The sequence below is a fragment of the Elephantulus edwardii genome, unplaced genomic scaffold (assembly GCF_000299155.1).
Source record: "Elephantulus edwardii isolate Elephantulus edwardi_28Jun2011 unplaced genomic scaffold, EleEdw1.0 scaffold00027, whole genome shotgun sequence".
Taxonomy (NCBI): domain Eukaryota; kingdom Metazoa; phylum Chordata; class Mammalia; order Macroscelidea; family Macroscelididae; genus Elephantulus; species Elephantulus edwardii.
Genome location: NW_006399777.1, coordinates 21,060,061 through 21,084,523, shown reverse-complemented (window position 1 = coordinate 21,084,523; position 24,463 = coordinate 21,060,061). Strand labels below are relative to the sequence as shown.

The following is a 24,463-nucleotide window of genomic DNA, read 5'->3' as shown; positions in this document are numbered from 1 at the left end:
AAAATCCCTGCCTCCAAGTAGGAACATAGTTTCACCCTCTCCAAGACAGACCTGTCTGTTCTCTTGGCAGTCCATAGTATATTCAATATTCTTCTCTAGCACCACAACTCAGTGGCATCAAATCTTCTTCTATCATCCTTAGTCATTGTCCAGCTTTCTGATGCGTAGCAAGTAATTACAAAGACCATCATCTGGATCAGATGCACCTTGGTTTCTAGACTTGATTATCATTGGTCTCATAACTGAGACTCTTAACCAATGTAGCATTCTACATTTCATGTCTGGATATAAAATTTGAGATGCTATGAGGCTATAACCCAAAGAATCAGATCTAAGTTATCAAAACTATGGTATGTACCTTTAGGAATTAAAGTAGTTATTATAGAATAGAAATGTCTGTATCAGTTTTTTTAAAGAAAAATAAAGTCAGCAAATAATTAAATGTCCACAGAAGTTAACGGCTACAAGTTATTATCCATATTATTGCTACACAGCATATTCTTAAAACAGACCACTGAGTGAAATCTGACTCTTCAAATGATTCAAGTAATGTTACTGTTGGGTGCCTTTGAGTACAACACATAGTGAGCCTATGAACAACCATTCTGAATCCTGTCCCATCCTGTGACATCTTCACCATCTCTGACACACCTGAGCCCACTGCTGCCATCACCATGTCAATTCATCTGGCTGGGGGTCTTTAGCCCTTTCAGTGACCTTCTACCCTTCCAAGCATGACATCCCGTTCCAAAGAATAAACTGTCCTAGCAACATGTGTCTGACGTGTTGAGAGAAAGAGAGCTTTGCCATCCTTGCCTCCAAGGAGGGCTCCAGCTGTACCTTGTCAAATGGAATCTAGATATTTAAAATTAAAACAAGCACAGAAATTAGTCTAGTTTGTTATTTTTTGTCATAAGTAAAAAGATCCAGAAGAGCCAGCTGATTTGCCCAAGGTGATCTGATTGGACAGACAGTAACAGACATTATCAAATTCACTCTATCTCTTGGTTCTATTTACTTCTGCTGTACCAGCAGGAGAACAGCACGTATGACAAAGACGGGCGTCTCAGAGAAGCATTCAATCGATGTCACACCTGCATCTTTGTCGATCAGAGGCAGTTTCGTAAAACCACATTTTCAAATTTAAATTTATACAAAACCAATCTGTGTAAAGTGGTTTACATTAACTCCAAAGGACACATTTTTAAAAACCCACAATCATTCACAGATCTTTCTTTAAAAAAATTAAGAACTGGAAAAACCTAACAGTGAAACAGGTAACCCGCATCAAAGACAAATGACACGCTTCATTCAGCTCTCTGTTTTATTCTGGGAGGTAAGGAGTGCAGAGCCAGCGCCAGTGCTTGCAACCTGTGCAGAGGCCCACAGTTCAGAGGTCACCAGCTTAGTTTAATGCTCAGCAACTTCTCATTCTCCATAAACTGTGCAGCTGTTAAGGGAGTGATCTGGAGAATGTTAACTTAAATTAGAGCTCTGGCGTCCTAGTGGTTAAAGAGCTGTGCTGCCAACCCAAAGGCAAATGGTTCAAATCCACCAGCTGCTCTGTGTGAGAAAAGATGTGCGGTATCATCCTGTGCAATTTACAGCCTCTGAAAACCTGCAGGAAAGTCAGCTACGAGTCAATTTTAACTTGACGGTACATCACAGCAACAACACAAATTAATAAACACTCAACAAAGAGAGTTTACTTCACATGCTGACCTTAAATTGATGCTTTTGGGAAGGACTAATAAGTTTCTAGCTCCACCTTGACTCAACAATTATCTCTTGTTTATTACACCAAACAACAAAGAAAACTATGGCTTATGCAAACAAGAAACCATCCTCAGGATCTCTGTCAGGCACAAGGCCACTGCTGGAGTCACTGTGTCAGCTGTACCATACACACGGCTCTGTACTTAGCATTTTCCACTTAACGCAGCTTGAAAGCGATTTGACACCAGTGCATAAACAAGCTCATTCATGTTGTTAAACGGCTGCATCCTATTCTACGATGACAAGATGTATGAGTTTATCGAGCGAGTCCTCATCCCTCTGCCCTATCTGTACGCTGCTGTGCCGGAACTGACTCACAGCTGACCCTCCAGCAGGTTTTCAGAGGCTGGTCGCCGCACCAGAGGGGACTGCTCCTCCTTCTCCCAGGAGCAGCTGGTGGACATCTCTAGAGTAGTGTGAACGAACGTAAGCAGCAGGAGGACGGCCATGTCTGACCTCTACTAACTCCACAAAGGCTAAAGGACCCCATCAACAATATCCACCATACAAACCCAGTCAGCTATGGTCTCCCACTTTCTGTACCAACTTCTACTAAACTCCAACACCAATCTTTCTGCTGTTCTGGGTCTGAAATCCATTGCAACAGCCATACAAATCTCAAAGTACCATCTTCAAGTTTATGGGGTTTATTAGGGAAGGTAATAGGTTACGATTCAGACTGGCAGCAAGATACTATTCCTCAGGCCACAAAACTTCTCAAGCATGGCTACAGGCCCTCTGACATTGAGTCTCATGGCTTAGTTAAGTGTTTCAACGTTCTCTTAGTCCTGCCAACTATGGTTTCTTCCCTCGGGCCTCTGGCAAGCTTGGGTGAAGGCCCCTGACTCCGGTTCTGTGGGGTGGCAGTGCAAGTAAGTCAGTGATCGGTTCTCTGCAGAAGCTGCTACATGTAGATTCCATCTGACTGGTACAAGAACCTCTGGCCTGGAAGGACACACACTGCGCCCTCCGCTTCCTTGTCCTTTCTAGTCATGAAATTCCCACCTTTGTGACTACGCATGCTCCATTTAAGTTGGTAGGACAGGAAAAACTGACCAATCCCATAATGATTCCTTTCTCCATCCTCTATTCCTACTCATGTGATTAAAGCCAAAGTCGGGAGCTGGAAACTCATTTTGAAAAATAAATCTTTGACGTCACAAACTGAATACTCTCCAGCTGTTTAAAAAAATGAGTGAGCTGCTAATACACTAGTAGAAAAAACAGATTTCAAAATATGTTGTTGTTGTTGTTATGTGCCGTCGAGTCGTGTGCGACTCATGGACTCATGGCGACCCTGTGTACAACAGCCCTAAACTCTGCTCTATCCTGTGCCAATCGCACTGCCTCTGACACACCCATCCTGATTACCCCAGTCACTGAATCAATCCATCTCATAGAGGGTCTTCCCCTCCTGCGCTGTCCCTCCACCCTACCAAGCATGATGTCCCTCTCTAAAGACCTGTCTCTCCTTACAACATGTCCAAAGTATGTTAGACGGAGCCTTAGAATTCTTGCCTCCAAGGAGCAGCCCGGTTTGACCCTTTCTAGGATAAATCTGTTTGTGTTCTTAGCAGTCCATGGTACTCTCAATACTCTTCTCCAGCACCACAGCTCAAATTTCGAAATATGTTAAGTGAAAAATGCTAGGTGTATAACTTGGGAGGGACTGGAGAGCATTTTGCTAAGTAAACTGACTCAGCCCCATAAAGACAAATACTGTCTAAGACCATTATTGTAGAACGTGTATGAGGAAGGGAGAGGAGAGGAAGGGCTGGGGGGAGTGGGGGGGCATTAATCATAGTGTCACACAATTTGAAGGGGTAAGGGTGGGTGGGTAAAGGAAATGGGAAAGATCTGGTGTGAGAAGCAACGTATACGAACTTTGTAAATAAACTAGTATATTAAAAAAGAGGGGAAAAAAACCAAACCTCAAAACCAAACTAGGTAAAGAATAGTATGTATGGCATGCTACATTTATAAAAAGAAAAAGGGAAAAAATAATGTAGAAGTTTGCTTAAACAAGCCTAGGCTCCCTCTGGAAGAAGCCCAGTGAAGCACACTTCTGAAGGCAGCGTTACTGTAGCTCTTACCTTACAGCAGTGTGAGAAGATCTGACAGATGTACTCCTGGGTGTAACGAGACCGGCTGAGCAGAACCATGAGGTGTGGTATCACTGTTGCGTCCTGGGGGAGAAGGGAAGGAGACCACAGCAACAGGAACTTAGGCAGCACAAGGACACTGGACACACGCGCTTTCAGAAGGTGGCCAGTCACACCTCTTACCGCCACAGGAAGTTAAGTCCCTTTCAAGTATACAGCAAAATGAAAGTAACATGATTTTCCACTGTCTAAGCAGAGGGCAGGAAAGGGGGTTCAATATCCATCCATGACAACTTCCACGTCTTCCCAAACGTCTCTATACACAAGGTGCTTTGTAAGAGTAAGAAAAGCTTCACTCTTTCTCCATGTGCAGTCTGTAGCCCCAGACTAAAGTGAACACATTTCAGTATGATTCTTCACAGCAATCTATTTGAGACTGAAATGTGAAGAAAATGATATACAGTTAATAGTGTAAGGACAGAATTACTGTGTGACAACAAACCTTGAGAACTCAGACTTGGAGATAGTATGTTATGTTGCTGTTATGTACTGCTGAGTCAGAACTGACCTATAACTTCCCCCCGGTGGGTTTTCAGGGGCAGTAAGTCACACAGGATGTGTGTCAGAGGCCATGCGATTGGCACAGGATAGAGCAGGGTTTAGGGCTGTTGTACACAGGGTCGCAAACAACAACAAGTCACACAGAAGACTGCCCATCTTTCTTCTGGGGAGCAGCTGGTGGATTCGAACCGCATGCCTTCAGGATGGCAGAACAGCTCTTACCACTACACCACCGACTTCCCTCAGAGACAGTGTAGTTTAAAGTCTAACATTCTAACTATTTCTGACCTTGAGTCATACATAGGGTAATACAGACCAAGAGACAAAACCCAAGCCATTTTATTGCGGGGCTCTGCAGTGAGTTCCTTTTATTTAAAAAACAAAGGATTTGAAGGTTAAAGAAAAGAACCTCACCTTAACATCAAGTCAGAACTGACTCAGAGCTCACTCTCCATTAGGTTTCTAAGGTTGTAAATTACATGGACAACAGGACCTTGGGGAAAAACCAAACCCAGGACTATCGAGTCAATCTGACTCACCGACACCCTCCACCACAACAGTGCTGCTGCTGTTATTGTTGTTGTGTACCTCTGAGTCAGAACCGACCCACAGCGGACCCTCCAGCGGGTTTTCAGAGGCAGTTTAATCATGCAGGAGGAGATGGCCCATCTTTCTCCCACAGAGCACCTGGTGGATTCGAACCAAGTGCCTCTGGGACTCCAGTAAAGCTCCTTACCACCAAGCCACCCTATTTTTCGTCTTTGGAATGGCTAGTGCTTAGAACTGCAAACTTCCATGTCATCAACTACACCACCAAAGGGCTTCACAAGCAAAGAGAGGACAGATATTTATTACAAGGGCAGCACTTCTCTGTAAACTGCTCTGACAGAATCTTCCTCACTCAGGACTGCATACAATGAATCAGTAGTTCTAGGAGTTTATGAGGCATAGTTCCTTGAAAAATATCCAATAAACCAGATACATCTGTGAGGTATAAAACTGAGATGTTTTGTGATTTAGACATTTCTTGCTGTCTGAAGCATCCTGAATGCCTCACTTACAAACTTTCAGTACTGATCAGAGCCAGAAGTCTGTATCTAACAAGGAGGGAAGGATGAGGGAATTATAGGAAATGTTCCCCCTCCTCAGTTATGTCACTTAATGTCTTGAAATATTAGTGAAGCCTCATTCTGGTAAGTTCTCTGATTCATGTGTACCTGATTTGATGAATCTGATTCTCTGTGTTAATGCAGAGAACTACAATCAACTTTTTTAGGAACAAAAGTTTATAAAGAATAGAAACAAGAAAATCATGTTTTTGGAATGGCTTTGTGAAGCTTTTGTTACAGGATTCATACACTCACAAATTTATACATGTATATAGTGTGACAATATAAAATGTATTTCTTACTTTAGATTTTAGTTAAGTGTTCAAAAACACAGGCTTGGATAATTTTTGCTAGAAAGGTTCATGCAATCATTCCTTGCAATCAAGATGCAAAATGATATGGCACTTCCTCAAGAAAACAAAAATAGAAATACTCAGAATCCATTCACCTCACGCCTAGATATACACACTACAAGTTCAATAATAAGAAGACAGGTATCTATCTCATTTCAACACTAGTCAGAAAAGAAGGGAAAAAGAAAAAATACAAACAGCCAAAATGTCCTTGAAAAACTGAGTGGATAAGCAAAATGTCATACACACAATTAAACACTGAGTCAAGAAAGCTTAACCATTTGGGGCGGGGTGGGGGAGGGGGCAGGGTCGGGATGGGGAGGGGATTGTATACCAACGAAGTTTATCTTTTGCTTTTCCAAAGAGAGGAGGGAACTGGCGAAAGGGGGGGGGGGTAAAGAAAAAAGTGCAACAATGAATGAATGAAAATCCAAAATCTCTGTAAATGTTCATTAACATTAACAAAATAAAATTTAAAAAGAAAGCATGACCAGGATCCATCTGAAGGACATGCTAAGTGAATTGTCTCAATCACATAAGGACAAGACCAGACATCTAGTGAGAGGTCCATGGGCCCTGGTGGTTACGGACAATCACCTGCAGTCCTGCATGGGGGTGTCCTAAGGACAGCTGATGGAAGTAAAACAATGTCACAAAGGGGGAAAACGTCCCATGCAATCAAGTGACAAAAAAGGCTTCCTTGTTATCCCGTGAGGCGTGTGAAATTTCTGAGTGACTCTATAAACACTGCTGGACTCTCTCAGATCTACCCTGATTCTCTGCAAGCCAGTTCTAGTCACCTCTGCCGAGGAGAACTAACAGCAATGTCAACTCCACAACAGACTAAGTATCACCATCCTGCATCTTCTCTCTCACACCGATCTTTCTCACAAAGGCCTCTTTTCTCTCCACTTCTCTAAATCCTGTCCACTATAAAAAGACTCAAGTCAAATTTTAGCTTCTCTAGGAAGTCTATTAATGTAAAGTAAACTGAATACTCCATCACTCACTTGGCCTGAAGCACACTGCTATATGCAGAGATAAAAAGGATACTTTTTTATTCTAACAGCTTTAAATTCTGCAAAGATTCAGATGATACTTGTTACTGCTTTTGGTAGCCTGGCATATTAGATATTTGCAAATAAGCAATTATCTTGACTAGCTGGGACTTTTCCATAACACAGTTACGGTGCATACTAGAAGACCAAGGAAATTAGGGGACGTCAGTGTCAAGTTCAAGGCCACATGTGACTCACTGTGTACAGGAGTTCCTCAGGCGTGACGGGGCTGGTGAAGATGGTGCGCAAGCAGCGGAGGCAGGCTTCGATGAACTTCAGGTCTGGAGACAGTAGTCCTACAAACAGAAACCAGGTTTGCCAGTTAGTGCTACTTCAAGCATTACAAACGGATTCCAAGCTTATAAAAAAGCTGGCTTGGCTACGTACCTTGTAGTAAGGCAGGGATGATATGACAGTCCAGTAGGGACTTGACATTGTTTTCAGTGCCCATAGCCAGACTTCCCAACACCACTGCACACTCTGTTTTCAATTCTGTGCTTGAGGTTTCTTGCTGGAGCAAGTACAACAACCTAAAAGGGAACGTGATAAACAGAAAACATGAAAAAAATTAACCAAAAACCACAGTACTATGAAAAAGGGCACACACACACAAACACACACGCTAGCTGTTAACTCAATAAATGAATACCATGCAGGAAAAATTTTAGAAGGGATTTTTTTCTCCCTTTAACTTTGAACAAAAGCATCATCATATAATCTCAGTTGGGCAAAAGTGGAGATCTAAAAGTTGTCCACAAATTGTTTCTGTGAGAAATCGTAGCACCAGCGTGCACAATAGCTGTCGTTTCTGAACGGGTCACTTCAGAATAAGAACACCCCAATGTCAAGTACTGCTAAATTTTATATACACGGGAAAAATGGACTCTGGAGAACCAGAATAGAGATCAGAGACAAATGGCCTCGAGTGGTTACTCAGCTTCACAAGCAAGGGAAACTTTTCAACTAACTATTCCCTAAATCCTAACCGTCCACCACTCATAACCTCCAGGCTCTCCAAAACACAACATCCGCTCCTCACTTACCAATTATCTTGTTATCCAATATTTCACATTTATTACAAGGGGGAAAAAAATACATTTTCCAACTGTTGTGCGCATTAACATACACCTGGTAGCAAAGAATGGCAAGGTGCAATGTTCATAGGTGTGCTATTCACAACAGCAAGAACATGGAAACAGCCCAAATATCCAACCACAAGTGGATGGACTGAGAAACTGCGGTGCATGCAAGCGAATGAATCCTACGCAGCACTCAGGAGCAACAGCTTAGGAAATGACCGCGTAACGTGGGAGAGATTGGAAAGCATTTATGCACAGTGAACTAACTCAGTCTCATAAGGACAAATAATATTGCATAAGACCATTACTGTAAAAATAGAAGGTTAACTAACCAGACGTGTATGCGGATCTAAGGGGGGAAGGCATGGGAGCGGAGGGGGAGGACAGGCAAGGGGGAAATCTCAGAGTCGCACAAGTTAGTGGGTAGAGAGAGGGCATAAAGGAAATGGGAAAGATCTGACGGGGATCTGGAAAGATGGGGCAATTGTGGGCATAGTGCGATGGTGATTAATTTTATAAACCACAATGAATGGGAAGGACTGTACGGAACACAATGTAAGAGAAGGCTAGTGTGAAATACAATGTACACAAACTTTGCATGCAAACCAATATAAAAGAAAAACTTTTTTAAAAAAATATGCTAAGGTGCAAGGCAAGAGTGACAGGGGCGAGGCAGCGCCGTTTGTAATATGATGTGGTCATCCTCCAGCTCTGGGTAGGATTAGGGAAGGGCTGGTGAACAGGGATGGAAAGTTTCCTTTGCTTGAAGAGCTGACTAATCCCAATAACTGGTCTTCTCTGATCTCTGTTCTACCACTCTGTATCTTCAGAGTCCATTTTTCTACTGGTCTCTGTCACCCCCTCTCCATTAGAAATAATGGTTCCATAAAATGTCTTTGGGTTATATATAACCAGCTTGCCTCCGAAAACCCTATGAACTTGGAGAAACGATGAAAGTTATACAAGTGTTCAAGTCTTTCGTTCATAGGGTTGCTATGAGTCATCTACGACTCGACGGCACTTAACAACAACAACATAGAGCTCTGATGGCCTACTGGACTAAAGTGATGCCACTAAGCCAAAGGTGGGTGATTTTAATCTGCGGCCCTCAGGCCTGATTTTTATTGTTTTTGGTCAAACATTCTTCTAAGTGGTATAGCACAGGTCTGTCCATTTGCTGGATAGAGGTAACTCGTGGTTGCTTTGATGCTAAACACTGTGACACCGATGTGTCAAATGTAATCATGGTTAACCATGATGGACAGTGTGTGGTGGAACTTCCTGAATAAAACAAGCCTGGAAGCGGGAGTGGCGTCCAGTCCGAAAGGGCTTCCCTCTGGAAACTCTATGAACTTGGAGAAATTAAAGTTATAGAAGTATTCAGGTCTTTTGTTCACAGGGTTGTTATGAATCGTGTATAACTCGATGGCACGTAACTACAACAACAACAACATACATAACCAGTGCTTTGGGCATGTTGGCAGGAAAATCAGTTCTTGGAAAAGGATATCATGCTGCAAAAGGTCAGAGAGAGGGAGACCACTTCCAACGATAGAGACTGGCACAGGACTGTGACCATCAGCTTGAGGCTAGGACAGATAGGGAGGATGGCACAGGACAGGGCAACATTTATATCTGTTTTTCATAGTGTCTCCATGAGTCACAATCAACTTAATGGCACCTAACAACAGTATCAATAACTGCTGGGAATGATGCTTCAAATGGTATTTCTAGTCCCAACTTTCTAAGAAGTGTTAACTGCTTTTCATGGTGTTGTTGTTGATTGCCTTCGAGCCGAGCAAGACTCAGTGACCGTATGAACAAAAAGCCTGAAGCCCTTCTACAACTATCGACATTTATCAAAGTTCACAGTTTCCAGAGGTGGACGACACTGCAGCATTTTACATTCCCACCAGCAGTGTATGAGAATTCCAATCTCTCTATACCTTTAGCATTTGCTGCTTGCTGTCGTGTTAAACTCTGCTGTTACTGTCAGGGCGAGAGAGTATCACACTGTTGTTTGAATCTGCATCTCTATAAGCTAATGATTATAAACATCGCTTCATGTGTTTGCTGACCATCTGAACCACCTGGTCTTTAGAATCCAACCATGCTGATAGGTGAAGAGTGAGTGCATTAATATATACCAAACACTAACCCCCTGAGAATGACTTCTGAGAGCTTCTCAGTTACTGACGTATGTTAAACACATTGAAAGTATTACTCTTGTAGCAACAGATGTAAAAAGTTTGAAAAAAAAAAATTCAAAACATTCTGAAAATTTTTTTAGCAAAAACTTCAGAATTGTGCCTAAAAACCTCAGTGCTGAGTAGCAAGGGCAAAGAGGAACCACTTCTAACCAGTATGGTCTGCCAAAAGTGAGCTACTGAGGTCACCAGAAGAAATCAGACAAACAAACAAGCTTTTTACTTATTTTAATTTAGAAAAGAACCTAAAAAAAAAAAAAGAAAAGAACCTGAAGAATCCTAAGAAATCATTACCACTCAATTACACAAAAACTTTCAAGATTCTGAGAAAATGGAGAGGAAAATGTCTCAGATTGGTGTATGGAGGTTTTTCTATCCAAAATAACCTTTCAGTGCAAGGCCAATTACCTTCCTGAATTTCTAAAATAAGAATATTCATTTCACATTCTGTTCTCCTGAACGTTAGTATTTTTAAGAGCTATTGAAAACACTTTAACACATTATTTTTAAGAACAATAGGGCTTTTTGAAACAGAACAGACAATACAGAAAATAAACATAAGTTTTATGGTTGAGCAGAAATGTTGTACGGATGACAGAAAAGGGGGCAACAGCAAACGTACCTTGGAACAGCTCCTAAAACAATGAGGTTGGCTTTCTGCTTGTTGTTTCCTATCACGGCATTTTTCATGTCTCTGAATTTAGGGTAAAAAAAAAAAGTATTTAAAATACGTTGAAATACTGCAGAAAAACACACACAAAACAACAAAAAAACCCAAAACACTAAAACCAAACCCAACAGCAAACCCAAACAAACCCTGTTTCATTTTCTTCATTATGCAACATCTCATGTTGGCAAGCACCAAAGCTACTGACAAAGGAAAAGCACTGACCCTCTTTTTCCTGGAATACCAAACAGAAGGGATCCACACCGGTGCCAAGTGGCCACTAGCACTGACCAACAGAGACGCCGAGGCAGAGAGGGGTGGAGGTGAGAAACTTCCTGAGTACTGACAGAAGATTTCCAATACAAAGAAAACGGAGTTCTCTGAAAAGGCTACCATTCTTTCGAATAAAAAAGAATATGGGGCACCTGCTTACTCCAAAGGGAGTTCTGATGGCTTAGTGGTTATAAGCTGTGCTGCAATCCCACAGACACATGGTTCAAATCTACCAGGCACTCCACAGGGGAAGAACGGGCAATCTCCTCCCATGCCGTTTACTACGTCTGCAAACCTGCTGGAGGGTCAGCTATGGGTTGGTTTGACTTGAGGGCACACAACAACAACAACTTACTCCTTGCTCTGGGGTTAGGGGGGACAGGCAACCAGACCGCAGAACATATCTGACTTGTCCCTGCGACCACACTGTGGCTCCTTCTGTCTCTTGCTTTGACTTCGTTTGAACTACAGTTCAGCATTCTCCTGTATCACCTTTACCTGTCTTACAAAGGCTTCCTGGTGGAACAGTGGTTAAGTATTCAACTGTGAAACAAAAGGTGAGCATTTCAAAGCCACCAGCTGCTCTGGAGGACAAAGGTGAGACCGTGTGCTTCTGAAGATGCCAGCCCTGGAAACGGGGCAGGTCTACCCTGTCCTGGGGTCCCGATGAGCAGACATCAAGCACAACAACAAGTCTGGGCTTTTTCCTATTGTCTGATTAGCTGCACCTCTTGGGTTTTAGTTTCCATTTTTATAGTGGTTGCCTTAGAATTTCCAATAGGTATCTTTTTTTTTTTTTTCAATCCAGCCTTCAAGTAAAATGATCCCATTTCACATGAATAGGAAGAGAACATCAAGAGAACAGTTTCATTTTCCCACCCATGACTGTGTTCTTTGTGCTGCTGCTGTCATAAATTTGATTTTTAAATGAGTTCGAACCAGCATAATACACTGCTAGTATTTTCGCTTGAGAAGTCAATTCTCTTTTAAGGAGATTAAAAAGTAAGAGAAACCTTTTCTATTTATTACACATGCACCGATATCTTTTATTCTGAATACACACGAGTCTTTACTTCATCTGGAATAAAACTTTATTCCCCACTAAGTGCGTCTCTATAAAAACGGTTCACGAATGTGCGGCTGGTGTCAAGTGACATCTGGAGGGGGGAAAAAGGTTCAAAATAAATCCAATTATTACCAATAAAATGCTTTTGAAATATTTCCCCTCTCTGGTCAGCAGCACCATCTCAATACAGAACACTAGGCCCTCCAAGGTTCTGCAACACTGGCCTCCTTCACTGCTGTCACGTTGGTTCCAACAAACAGTGACCTCTATTGGCTTTTCAAGGCTGAAAATCAAAATGGGAGTGGACTGACGTCCTTTTCCTGCAGAGCCACTGGTCCATTTACCTCCGGAGATGTCTGGCCTTGAGAGGCTCCTTACTGCCCCAAATGGACATTTCAGGCGGCTTGTTTTTAAGAATATCTGAAAATTTCTGGTCATGGTTTGACCAATGGACAAACAGCACTCATGCACAGTGCATTTTAAAAATGGAATTTTCCAGAATTGGGATCTATCCTATAAACCAAAGGTAGACCATACATTTACTTTAAAAAAACTTTAGAAAATTTTACCAACACATACAACCCTCATGGACTGGAGAGCTCAACACCACATACCACAACCTACATTTGTACCTCTCGCGACTTCATTACAATTTTTAATGCTATAATGTGCAAGGACTCATATACTCAAATATTATTAACTGCTTTACTTTTTCTCTCCTTCCTTTATATTAACAGGCAGAAAGGCATTCTAGTATTTTTGGAATTGTGCATGCACATAGATTACTGCGGATTTAATTTCAGGGTAGTACAAGCAGTGTTATAAAATACTAATAACACACGTCGGGGTCACACACACAAAAAATACCAATAACAAACATAAGTCAAGACTGATAGTTCTAAGGCCCCATCCATTATGTTCATATTCCAAACTAAGCTCACTGAGATACTCAGATTAATTTTTCTGACTTTCTCTTTCAGGTGGCTGAGCTCTGTAAGAGAGAGAATATTTGTGTCCCTTGAAAAGCACAATCTTACCATAAACAGGGAATAAAAAACAAAAGGTTTTTTTGGTTGGGGATGTGGGTGTTTTTTTGTTTGTTTGTTTATTTGTTTTTTAAATATCAACACTTTAGTGTTAGAGTTAGCATATACTTCCAACACCAGGTCGTTTTACCACTATTAAAAACTCTGGTAAGTAACTTTTCTCACCAATTGTTGATGAAAAAAATAATAGTAATTCTCCTCAAGTTACTCTGAATAGCATTCAAACACTATTCTCTAAATAGCATTTTCACAAGTCTTGTGTCAAACACTAACTCCGGGTTATCTCTGTGCCCACGGAAGGTCTTTACTCTGGGCCTCGTCTATCCGACTATGTAAAGTACCCTTCCGGTTCTCCATCTGCTTTCCAGGAGTTAAGGTGCACTGCTTGGTTTACAGAGCGGTGAAGCTTTGGGCATGTGTTAGGGAAGGAGTAAGGTCCTTGAGAAAGGACATAACGCTTGGAAAGGTTAAGAGTCAGGGAAAGAGAGAAAGATCCTTAATGAGGTGGACTGACACAGTGACGGTAAAAATGTATGTCAGAGAAGGTGAGGACGGCACAGGATAGGACAGAGTTCTGAGCTGCTGCTCAAAGGGTCTCTACGAATCAGACTCTACTTGTTGGCACCTAACAACAACCAAATGAACGCAGTTTTTTAAACTGAATGCAGTTTTTTACAAGCTGTGATGCAGGACTAGAATATGAAGTGTTATCCAAGTCTCAGCAAAGCACAGCTGGTAGGAGATGGGCTGTGCGCCAGGCTTCTGCCTCCCGGAATGCAGCTGTTTGCTGCTCTGAGGTTTACAAGGTCGTTATCAATTCTCATTCATTTATCACCTCTCCCCTTCATCCCAACAACTCCGTTCCACCTCCACAAAGCAGCACCTTCCCGTGTCCACTGGCTAGTTGCTAGAAGCCTCTTCCAGGCCCGGTGCTATTCTGGGTGCTCTATCTTGGAACTCCTAATGCATACAGCACCCTGGATTTCTTTCCACTCCAAACAAACAAACACCAGGAGGTATGTCTCTGTATTACCCTCTAAACTCATTCGTGTCATCTGAAACACCACCAAAGGAAATGGTTTTTACAGGCAAAACCAAACAAGAAACGTCTCCAAAACCAATTTTTGCTTTTTTTAGTGGGACAATAGATTTTAATTTGGGATTTTTTTAAACGGTTAATCTTAGAATGTCTTTTTTCCCCCCAAGAACAAATTCTTTCATCTTCCCTTACCCACCCCATCAAAATAATTTTCTAAAGGACATGAAGGATGTGTAGCCAACAGCTATGTCGTGAATGGAATTAGAAAATAACAAAATGAACCAAAAGCCAGAGAAAAACGAAAGCCTTGTTGTGGCTCTTTTACGAAAAGAACATTCCTATGCTAGGGGGAACAAGTCATTCACTCGTTAGCTGCCACTGAATTGGTCCCAACTAAGTGACCTTCCAGATGAATTTCTGAGGCCGTATATCGCAATGGGAGGAGACTGCCCATCTTTCTCCTAAAGTGGATTCAAACCACAAGGAGACATTTGGCCATTGGATTAGCAGCCCAATTCACTGTGCACACCACCAGAGCACCCTCTAGATGATGACACCCCCAAAAAATATATTCAGGTGCTATTATATAGGGATTGCTAATCACTGGCTCACGGTAGGGCAGGGTTCAGAGCTGCTGTACATAAGGTCACTATGAGTCCCAAGCAACTCATGACACATAACAATTGATCCTTTTTAGAAGAGCTGGTATCAAAAGATAAAATAACCCTTATACTCACTTTTAACAGATAAGCTATAAATTCCTGTACTGAAGAATCTGTCTCTAAGGCAGCAGGGACTCAACATCTAAGCAGCTTCCTCAGTTCCAAGCACAGCTATTCTGTCTGTCTGTCTCACATCGTTTGATTCTCTCTCCCATATTTCCTAAAACTTTATCTCTGAACTTAGATATCAAAGTTACTCCTCTCACGAGTTATCCCCTGCCATTCCCAGGTCTGTGTTAGGTCTCACTCTATCAAGGCAAACTCATCACTTTACTGGAAAGATGTCCGTCTGCCCCTAAACAAGAACAGTAAGCAGCCTAAACCTGGAAAAGCCGGATCCATTCTACCAATGGATCATTAAGAAAATGGATTCTGGATGTGAGGACGACCTGGCTGCAATTATGTGTCACCTCACTGATCGCCAGGGTTGATTCGGCTGATCTGGCTGGCTGGGGCAGCGTCCCCTCCTCCCTCACTGACCCAAGCGCGTCTCTCCCACAGCAGCACGCTCGATAGAAGAGGACAGTCCTTTGGTCAAGGGTATACGAACAGCTGCTCTCCCTGCCAGAGCCTCCAAACAAGCTCTCAAGAAAACAGATTCTACAACATTTAATGACTTGGGGAGCCCTTTACTTTGTAATATACCAACTCACCACTACCATTCAAGAACTAAACAATAACATCATATGCATTTACATATGAACTTCAAGTTCCTCAAGCCATCTAAAGAGACATTATTTTTCATAGCAAATCCGAGCGATAGTAACTCCATGTCATAGATGAGACTGGGAGACTCCCATCAGGTACAGCGTTCAGAGTCCCTTACTGAATGACAAGAGTTGGTCTCCTATCTTTTGTGCCAAGTGTTTTTCTTCCACTACCTCCAGGACAAAAAAATGCATTAGGCTCAATAGAGGCTACAAAAACCTCTACAATTGGACAGCTATTCAAAGAGTGTGCAATTTACTTTGAGCAGACAAGAGGCACACAAACAATGCAAGACAGTGCTATCTTACAAAACGAGTGTTGTAAAGTTAGAAAGACAGATGTTAACAAAGCTTAACAGGTTTTGAAGAATGGTAGGAACTAAGATAAATCTTGGAAAATGGTCGCCATTTGGATAAATGGTTGGGAAGGGCATCTGGGAAAACCATTCCTAAACAAGCAGAAGAGAAATGAATGTGGTATATGACTGGGGCAGTACCAGGAGCCCAGATGAAAAAGAAGGTTCACTTTAGGGTAGACTGGAATACGAAATATAAAAACTGGATAGAGAAAAAGTATAATCCAAGAGGAGCAATCATATTTTTTGATCAGAGGACAAAAAACCATGAAGAAAACAGTGGCTAAGGATGATAAAGTGAATGTGGTTTGGAGTGGAATACAGATACTGTGAGAACAAGGGAGGCAATGGAATGGCTGATGCCTCGTCTGTGGTCCCAAGACATGGTGTGCTTACACTATTACAGCATTTTCTACTCAAACGATAGTAGACTGAGTCTTAGCTATCTGACTCTTCGGTGAGACATTTGGGTGCTTCAGAGTGTTAACTATGTCAACCATCCTTATATACCTTGTTGTTGTTGTTATGTGCTGTCGAGTTGCTTGTGACTCATAACCACCCTATGTTCAGCCCTGAAACCTGTTCTATCCTGAGCTAACTCTACTGTCTCTGACACATCTTCCCTCATTACCAGTCACTGCATCAATCCATCTCATCAGTGGTCTCCCTTTCTCTCTCTCCACCCTTCACAGACTTTATATACCATTCATCCTTATATATCCACACCCTAGTACAATTCCTGGCACTTAGACACTCAACAACTACTTGCTGAAAGAATCAAACCATCCATTCAGGTTTCTGGCTATGTGAGACTTATTAGGGTAACAACCATAAAAAACATTAGTACAAACACTGAGGAGGCCAGTTAACACAATGGCTTGGTGAGTACAGTAAATGAAGTATATCATATTCTGAGTGTATACCTATTTGTAGAGAAGACCAAGAAGTTCAGAGGAGAATCTCTTAGCAAGATCTTGATCTTAGATACAATGGATCATTTCTGAGGTGAGATAAAGACTATTCAGATAAAATCCCTTGTAATAGCTCACTCTTTGGGGATGGGAGAAATTGAGCCACTATCAGGATGCTCCAAACACACATCAGTCAGAGAATACTTTCAGTCAAAATCTAACTAGAATCATGAATCCGCCTATTAAATGGGTTGAGAGGTACTCTTTTTATCTTTTTTTATTTTTATGCTAAGAAACAGATTAATTTTATGTAGTAAAGGGGTTATTGTTATTATGTGCCATTGAGTCACCTGCGACTCACAGAGACTGTATGTACAACAGCCCTAAACCCTGCTCTATCCTGTGCCAATCTTATTGTCTCCAACTCAACTACCCCCAGTAACGGAATCAATCCATCTTAAGGGTATTCCTCTCTTGCGCTGTACCCCACCCTCCCAAGCATGACATCCCTCTCCAAGGACTGGTCCCTCCTTGCAACATGTCCAAAATATGTCAGATGAAGCTTCAGAATCCTTGCCTTCAAGGAGCACCCTGGCTTCACTCTCTCCAGGACAAACTTGTTTGTTCTCCTAGCAGCTTATGGTATATTCAACACTGTTCTCCAACACCACAGCTAAAAGGCATCAACTCTCCTTCTATCACCCCTAGTCACTGTCCAGCTCTCTGATGCATAGCAAGTAATTGCAAAGACCATGGCCTGGAAAAGGCGCACCTTAGTCTCCAAACTGACATCCTTAGTCTTCAGTACTTTGGAGAGTTCTCTGACAGCAGACTTTCCCAATACATTTTGTCTTTTAATTTCCTGGCTGCTGGTACCAAGAGTGCTGATTGCAGAGCCAAGCAAACTGAAGCTGTCAACAATCTCAATCTCTTCTCCGTCTTATCATGATGCCACCAATTGGCCTAGTGGTGAGAATCTGTTTTCTTGATGTTAAACTTCAATGAATATTGAAGACTGCAGTCCTTGACCCTCTACAGCAAGCTCTTCAGGTCCTCCTCAGTTTCAGCAAGCAGGGTTGTATCATCTGAGTAACGCAGACTGTTGATGAGTCTACCTCCAATCTTGATGCCATAGAGCCCAGACTCCCAGGTAATCTGTTCCACAAATAGATTAAAAAGATACGGAGGTAGGACATCCTTGACACACACCCTTTCCAGTTTTGAATCATGCAGTGTTTCCTTGCTCTGTTCTGACGACTGCCTCCTGGTCCAATTATAGGTTTCACATTAGCATGATCAAGTGTTCTGGGATTCCCATTCTTCTCAGAGTCAGCCACAGTTTGTTGTGATCCACACAGTCAAATGCCTTTGCTGAGTATTAAAATAATGTGTACTGTGTCTTCTATAGCATGTGTCAGAGCACCAAGACAGTAACGAAAATCAGCAAAAAAAGGGAACAAACTTTTATGGTGGTTAACACTCAAACATCAGCCTTTGATAGGAAAATAGTTGTTGTTGTTATGTGCCATCGAGTCATTTGTGACTCATAGTGACCCTATGTACAAGAGCCCTAAACATTGTTCTATCCTGTGCCAACCTTGCTGTCTCTGACACATTCATTCCCACCAGTCCAGTCACAGAATTGATCCATCTCATCGAGGGTCTTCCTCTCCTGCACCGTCCCTCCACCCTCCCAAACATCATGTCCCTCTCCAAGGACCAGTCCCTCCTTGCAACATGCCCAAAGTATGTCAGACGAAGCCTCAGAATCCTTGACTCCAGGGAACATTCTGGCTTCCCCTCTCCAGGACAAACCTGTCCGTTCTCCTAGCAGTCCATGGTATATTCAACACTCTTGTCCAGCACAACTCAAGGCATCAATTCTCTATCATCCCTATTCACTGCCCAACTCTCTGAAGCATAGCATATAGCAAAGACTATAGCCTGGATCAGGTGCACCTTAGTCTCCAGCCTGACGTCGTTGCACTTCAGTACTCTTGAGAGGTCCCTCACAGCTGGCTTTCCCAATGCAATTTGTCTCTTGAGTTCCTGGCTGCTGTTATCAAGAGTGTTGACTGTGGAGCCAAGTAAACTAAAACTGTTAACTATCTCAATCTCTTCACCATCTATACTGTTGCTGCCAATTGGCCCAGTGGTGAGAATCTTTGTTTTCTTGATATTGAGCTTTAATCCATATTGAAGACTGCAGGAAAAAGTAAAAAACAAAAACCAAAAAAACCCCCTCAAATCTGAGCTATAAACTTTTTTTTTTTTTTATTTTGTGCGCATGTACCGTCAAATCAGATCTGACTGGTACAGGAGGATATTGCTCCTCCTTCTCCAGCAGAGCATCTGGTGGATTCGAACCGTGTACCTCTGGGATTGCAGTGCAGCTTCTTGCCACTAGGCCACCAGAGCTGCCCTGGGATATAAAGCTTCAAGAGAAACAAACTGCAGTGAAATAAAGTGTATTTCTTCCCTAAAGTTTACATAGCATAAATTTTAACTGAAACACCACTATCATTTATTTTTAAGAAGTTTTTCCTTTATAAAGTTTTGAAGGTTGGAGCCCCCAGCTAAAGATTTTCATTTTAAACCAGGGTTACTCTTCACTTACCTGAAGAAACTTTTGTATAGAATGTTATTTAACTTTGGACCTACTCATACCTGACTCCCCCAGAAGGTTTTCAGAGGCAGCAAACAGCCTAAGAGGAGACTGCTCATCTTTCTTGCTTGGAGCAGCTGGTGGACTTGAACCCTATGCTCTGAGGCTGGTAGTTCAACGTCTTACCACTAAACCACCAGAGCTCCCAATCTGTCCAATTTTATGAGGCAACCCAAAAGGACACTGGATGTGTAAACTACAATCTAAAGATAGACATACTTAAAAAAAACCTCACTATTCACGAGAAATTAATCCATAAAACAGGAAAAAAAATTACACATTTTTAGGTAAGTAGACTAAAGTGACATAAAACAAAGGACAAAGCTATTCAAATTGTGAAAATAACGAACATATTCACTCTTCTGTCCCTATAATTATTAAGGTGTTCTTTCAGAGAATGTAACATCCAAGTATAGCAAACATTCTGTTATTCAGCACAGAGAATGAAGGATATTCATTTTCTGATTAAATTTATCACTGCCATATGTGTACTGCTAATTAGATAACAATGATCTATTCAAACTGAAGTTATTTTTAACTGAAAGCTTTGATTCAGAAGGCACCCAAGTATTTTATCTTGTACTTGAGCTCAATTCAACATAGGCATTTACTGCATATCCCATATACATTTTAAAGGAAAAAAAAATATGGAGATGTGCCAATAATTTAGACTACTTTCATAAACAAGTAACTCTGTGATGCAGATTTTTAGTATATTACAGTTCTGATTTGCGCAAAATAATGAAAAACCTACTGTAAATAATATTAATCTTTCATAACATTTTAGGGTGCTCAGGTGACAAAGGAATATATACTGAAAATTAAATAGTATCTCAGAAAGCAGCATCATTGTGTATGTATGTATTTATTCTTGATGGTCAAAGTTAATGCTTCTACTGCTATTACTGTCATTACACCCACGTCCGTGTGTCTATCTGTTTGTCTCTCTCCCCCCTTCCCTCTCACTTTCCTTCCCCACCTCTCCCTCCCTCCCTCTTTTTAATGCCCCCTCCATATTGTGTCAGTTTGAAATACAAAAAAAAAAAGAAATACTATCTATGGATATTATGGCTATCCTTTTACTTACAAGATTTTGGTTTCAGAACAGAGTTTTCAATGGGTGAGACTCAGAATCAAGTACTTTCTTTGGAAATAATGTCATCTCAGAAAATGCTTACCTTTAATGTTTTAAAAAGCAACAGATTTAATTAGAGTACAGAATGAGGTTTGCAGAGTGGATTATATTTGGGGGGGTGGGGGGTACTGGGAGGACTGTGTACCAACGAAGGAGTTTTTCTTTTGCTTTTCAAGGAGCTGAGTGAACGGGGGTTGGGGGGTGGGCGGGGAGAAAAGTGCAACAATGAATGAATGGAATTCCAAAATCTCTGTAGATGTTCATTGAAATTAAATAAATAAATTTTAAAAAAATAAAAGTAGGCTCTGGGCAACAGAGATTGAGATGAAAGATATAGGTAAAGTAGGATTTCTAGAGATTTGGCTTAAAATAATATAATATGCAAAATGAAAACAAAGTAACAAGCAATGACGCTCAAAGTCTTATATGTAAACTACCTGATCCTTCCTATAATCCAAAAGCTGGCACCACATTAAAGAGGTAAGAATGCAAAAGAAAAAAAAAGCAACAGATTAAGTGTTAGGAAATAAAACTAGAAGAAACTACATTTCTTTCTTAGGATATTATTTCTGAAGTAACTTTACTAGAACAAGTCTCAAAATAAGAAATTTCTACAAGAAAATGGAACCTGTATGTGTTATGCTAAAACCAAAGGCATAATAACTTCCCCAAACCAGAAAGTAGAAAAGGTTATTAGGTGCCATCGAGTCATCTATGACTCATGACGATCTCTTACCAACAGGTTTGAAGGTGGCCTTAACCTGCCCCATCCTTGTATCTCTGACACACTCAAGCCCATTGTTACAGTAACGGTGTCAATTCATCTCCTTGTGGGTCTTCCTTTCTGTGACACCACTTTTCCAGCAAGACCAGCTCCTCCTGACAACATGCCCACGTATGTGAGATGGAGTTTTACTATCCTTGCCTCTAAGGAGCACACTGGTTTCAAATCCTCCCAGACAGACTGCTTTGTTCTTTGGGTAGTTCATGAGACCTTCAGTACTCTTCTCTTATACTACAAAGACATCAATTATTCTTCTGCCCAACTTTTGGGTGCATATGGAGTAACTGAAAAGACCATGGATCAATCAACTGCACCTTAGTCTTAAACTCGCGTCACTGCTCTGTTGAACTTTACAGAACTGCCTGACAGCAGACTTTCCCAATGTAACACATCTTCTCATTTCTTCTACCCTTCTGATTGTAGATTCAAAAAAATCCAAGTGTTGACAACGTCAATCTTTTCACCACCTATCACAGTGTTGCCTACTGGTCGAGTGGTGAGGACTTTTGTTTTCCTGATGTGGTGATGTATACTGAAAGCTGTGGTCTTTGATCTTCTGTAACAAGTGCTTCAAGTTCTCGTCACATTCGGCAAGCAAGGTTGCTGATGAGTCTTCCTCAATCCCGATGCCACATTCTTCTCCATATAGTCCAGTTTATCAAATTAGTTGCTCAGCATACAGACTGAATAGGTATGGAGAAAGGATACAACCCTGAGACAAACCTTTCCTGAATGTAAACCATGCAGTGTTCTCTTATTCTGGTCAGACAAAAGCGTCTTAGTCTAGGAATAGGTTTCCCACGAGTACAATTAAGTGTTCTGAAATTCCCATTCTTCTCAATATTATCCATAATTTGTAATGATCCAGAGTCTCTGCGTAGGTAATTTAAAACAACAACCCACTAAGCAGTGATAATGAAATAAACTTGTTTTGTTGTTGTTGTTCACGGCTGTCAAATCAGAACCAACTCACCACAGCTGACTCTCCAGTGGGTTTTTAGAGGCAGTAAACTGTAAGGAAACTTTCTCCTGCAGAGCAGCCGGTGGATTTGAACCTCTTGCCTTTGGGTTGGTAGCGCAACTCCTTACCCACTAGGCTACTAGCATTCCCTTATTTCACTAGAACAAGTTAAAAGATCTTTGTGGCTGTGGATATCTGGCAAAATCACACCACTGTAGAGAATTCACAATTATCTAATTTCAGCAGCAGCAAGAAGTCTTAACTTCCTAATTCTATTCAATTTTGAAAATATAAAAATCAGTCATGCTTGTTTATATCACCATAACAAAACCACAGAGCTATGTACTGATTTTTTCTTGATATTTGAGAAATTCAATGCTTTAATTTAGCCAAGTTCAAAACCCCACCAGTTCTGCCAAATCAATTAAAACACAACTATCTTTACACAGATTTAAGATAGCTGAACCAATACAACAGTAACTTCACCAGAAAACTATGCAGCAACTATTTTAAAATCTCCACTGAGAATGTGTCCTTCAGGGTAGTTAACTGAATATATCTACTCTGTTTTAGGGGCAAAGATGATAGTACGACAAGCAGCTTCCAACTTCTCTCCACTTATATTTTATACCTAATGATTCAGCGAATCATTTGAAAGCATGTGCTTTTATGTAAAGAACCTGGTTCTGTGTCTAAACACAGAACTGTAAACCTCTCAAATACTGTAAACCTCTCAAATCTGTGTTATATATTATCCTACTAACAGAAAACTTATGGAACTCTGGTGGCCTCCTGGGTAAGGAGCTGAGCTGCCAACTCAAAGACTTGGCGGTTCAAATCCACCAGCTGTTCCTCATGCAATTTACAGCCTCTGAAAACTCGCTGGAGGGTCAAACTCAACAACACAACAACAAAAACATTTTAGTTAACTCTATTCTTTAACGCTGAATTAAGTCATCTTGAAGTTTTAGAAGATTTTCTAACAAGGGAAATTGGCACTGACGAGGTGAACTAGTCCTTTGTCCTCTGCAGTCTATCCACAAAGGAGTCCCCTGTGTGGCTAGGGTTATGGCGCTGAGCAGTAAATTTGTTACAGATTATGGTGAAAACTCATTCTTCACCTTCAGTGTTTTAATTTTGTTTATCCTGCTAGTATAATATATTTTATATATTCATAATTTTGACTGACAAAAATGAATCCTAAGAGAACTTGAAAAATAATAAAAATGATTAGTTTGTAGCAAAAGCTAGTTGTCAATTCCTTAACCCTTCTGTGACCTGTGGACAGACAGTGCCCATCTACACTTTTCTGCCTCCAGGGAGCTCTGATGGCCTAGTGGTAAGAAAGCAGTGCTGCATTTCTAAAGACATGTGGTTCGAATCCACCAGCAGCTCCATGAAAGAAGGATGGGCACTCTCCTCCCATGTGCTAACTGCCTCTGAAAACCCTCTGGAGGGTCAGCTATGGGTCAGTTCTGACTTGGCGGCATTTAACAACTGGGTGTAGTGAGGTGCAGCCACTGTCTTACTCTGAGTGTGTGCTGCCGTTTGGTGGAAACCTCTATCACTGTGTGCAACTAAAGAAATGGGCCTCACTCTACCAACCCCAGTCCCAAAGACTTCTTGGGACATATGTGCCCCACTACCTGTGTTAGTGGGAGCTCTGGTGGTTCAGTCTATAAGGAGCTGAGCTGCTCATCCAGAGGTCACACCTTTGGTGGCTGGAACCCACAAAGATGGGTCATCTACTGTGCAAGTTACAACCTCAGCACCCCAATAGAAGTCAGCTATAACTTGGTTCTGACTGGATGGGAATGGAGAGAGGGAGAGGGAGAGAGGGAGAGAGGGGGAGAGGGGGAGAGAGAGAGAGAGAGAGAGAGAGAGAG

General features: G+C 41.5%; 1 protein-coding gene across 4 annotated transcripts in view; it reads right to left on the bottom strand.

The window, feature by feature from the left end:
* The window catches only part of ARMC8 (armadillo repeat containing 8), a 156,333-nt gene that overhangs the window by 73,533 nt on the left and 58,337 nt on the right, over positions 1-24,463 (bottom strand). For 2 of the 4 annotated variants that reach the window (XM_006883386.1, XM_006883389.1), the window contains exons 2-5: positions 10,868-10,939; positions 7,347-7,489; positions 7,158-7,255; positions 3,870-3,962 (exon numbers count right to left, since the gene is read on the bottom strand). In XM_006883386.1, coding sequence (XP_006883448.1) covers positions 3,870-3,962; positions 7,158-7,255; positions 7,347-7,489; positions 10,868-10,935 — 402 coding nt within the window. In that variant the 5' untranslated portion in view covers positions 10,936-10,939. The remainder of the gene's footprint in view (positions 1-3,869; positions 3,963-7,157; positions 7,256-7,346; positions 7,490-10,867; positions 10,940-24,463) is intronic. The other 2 variants (XM_006883387.1, XM_006883388.1) reach the window with 1 other exon arrangement.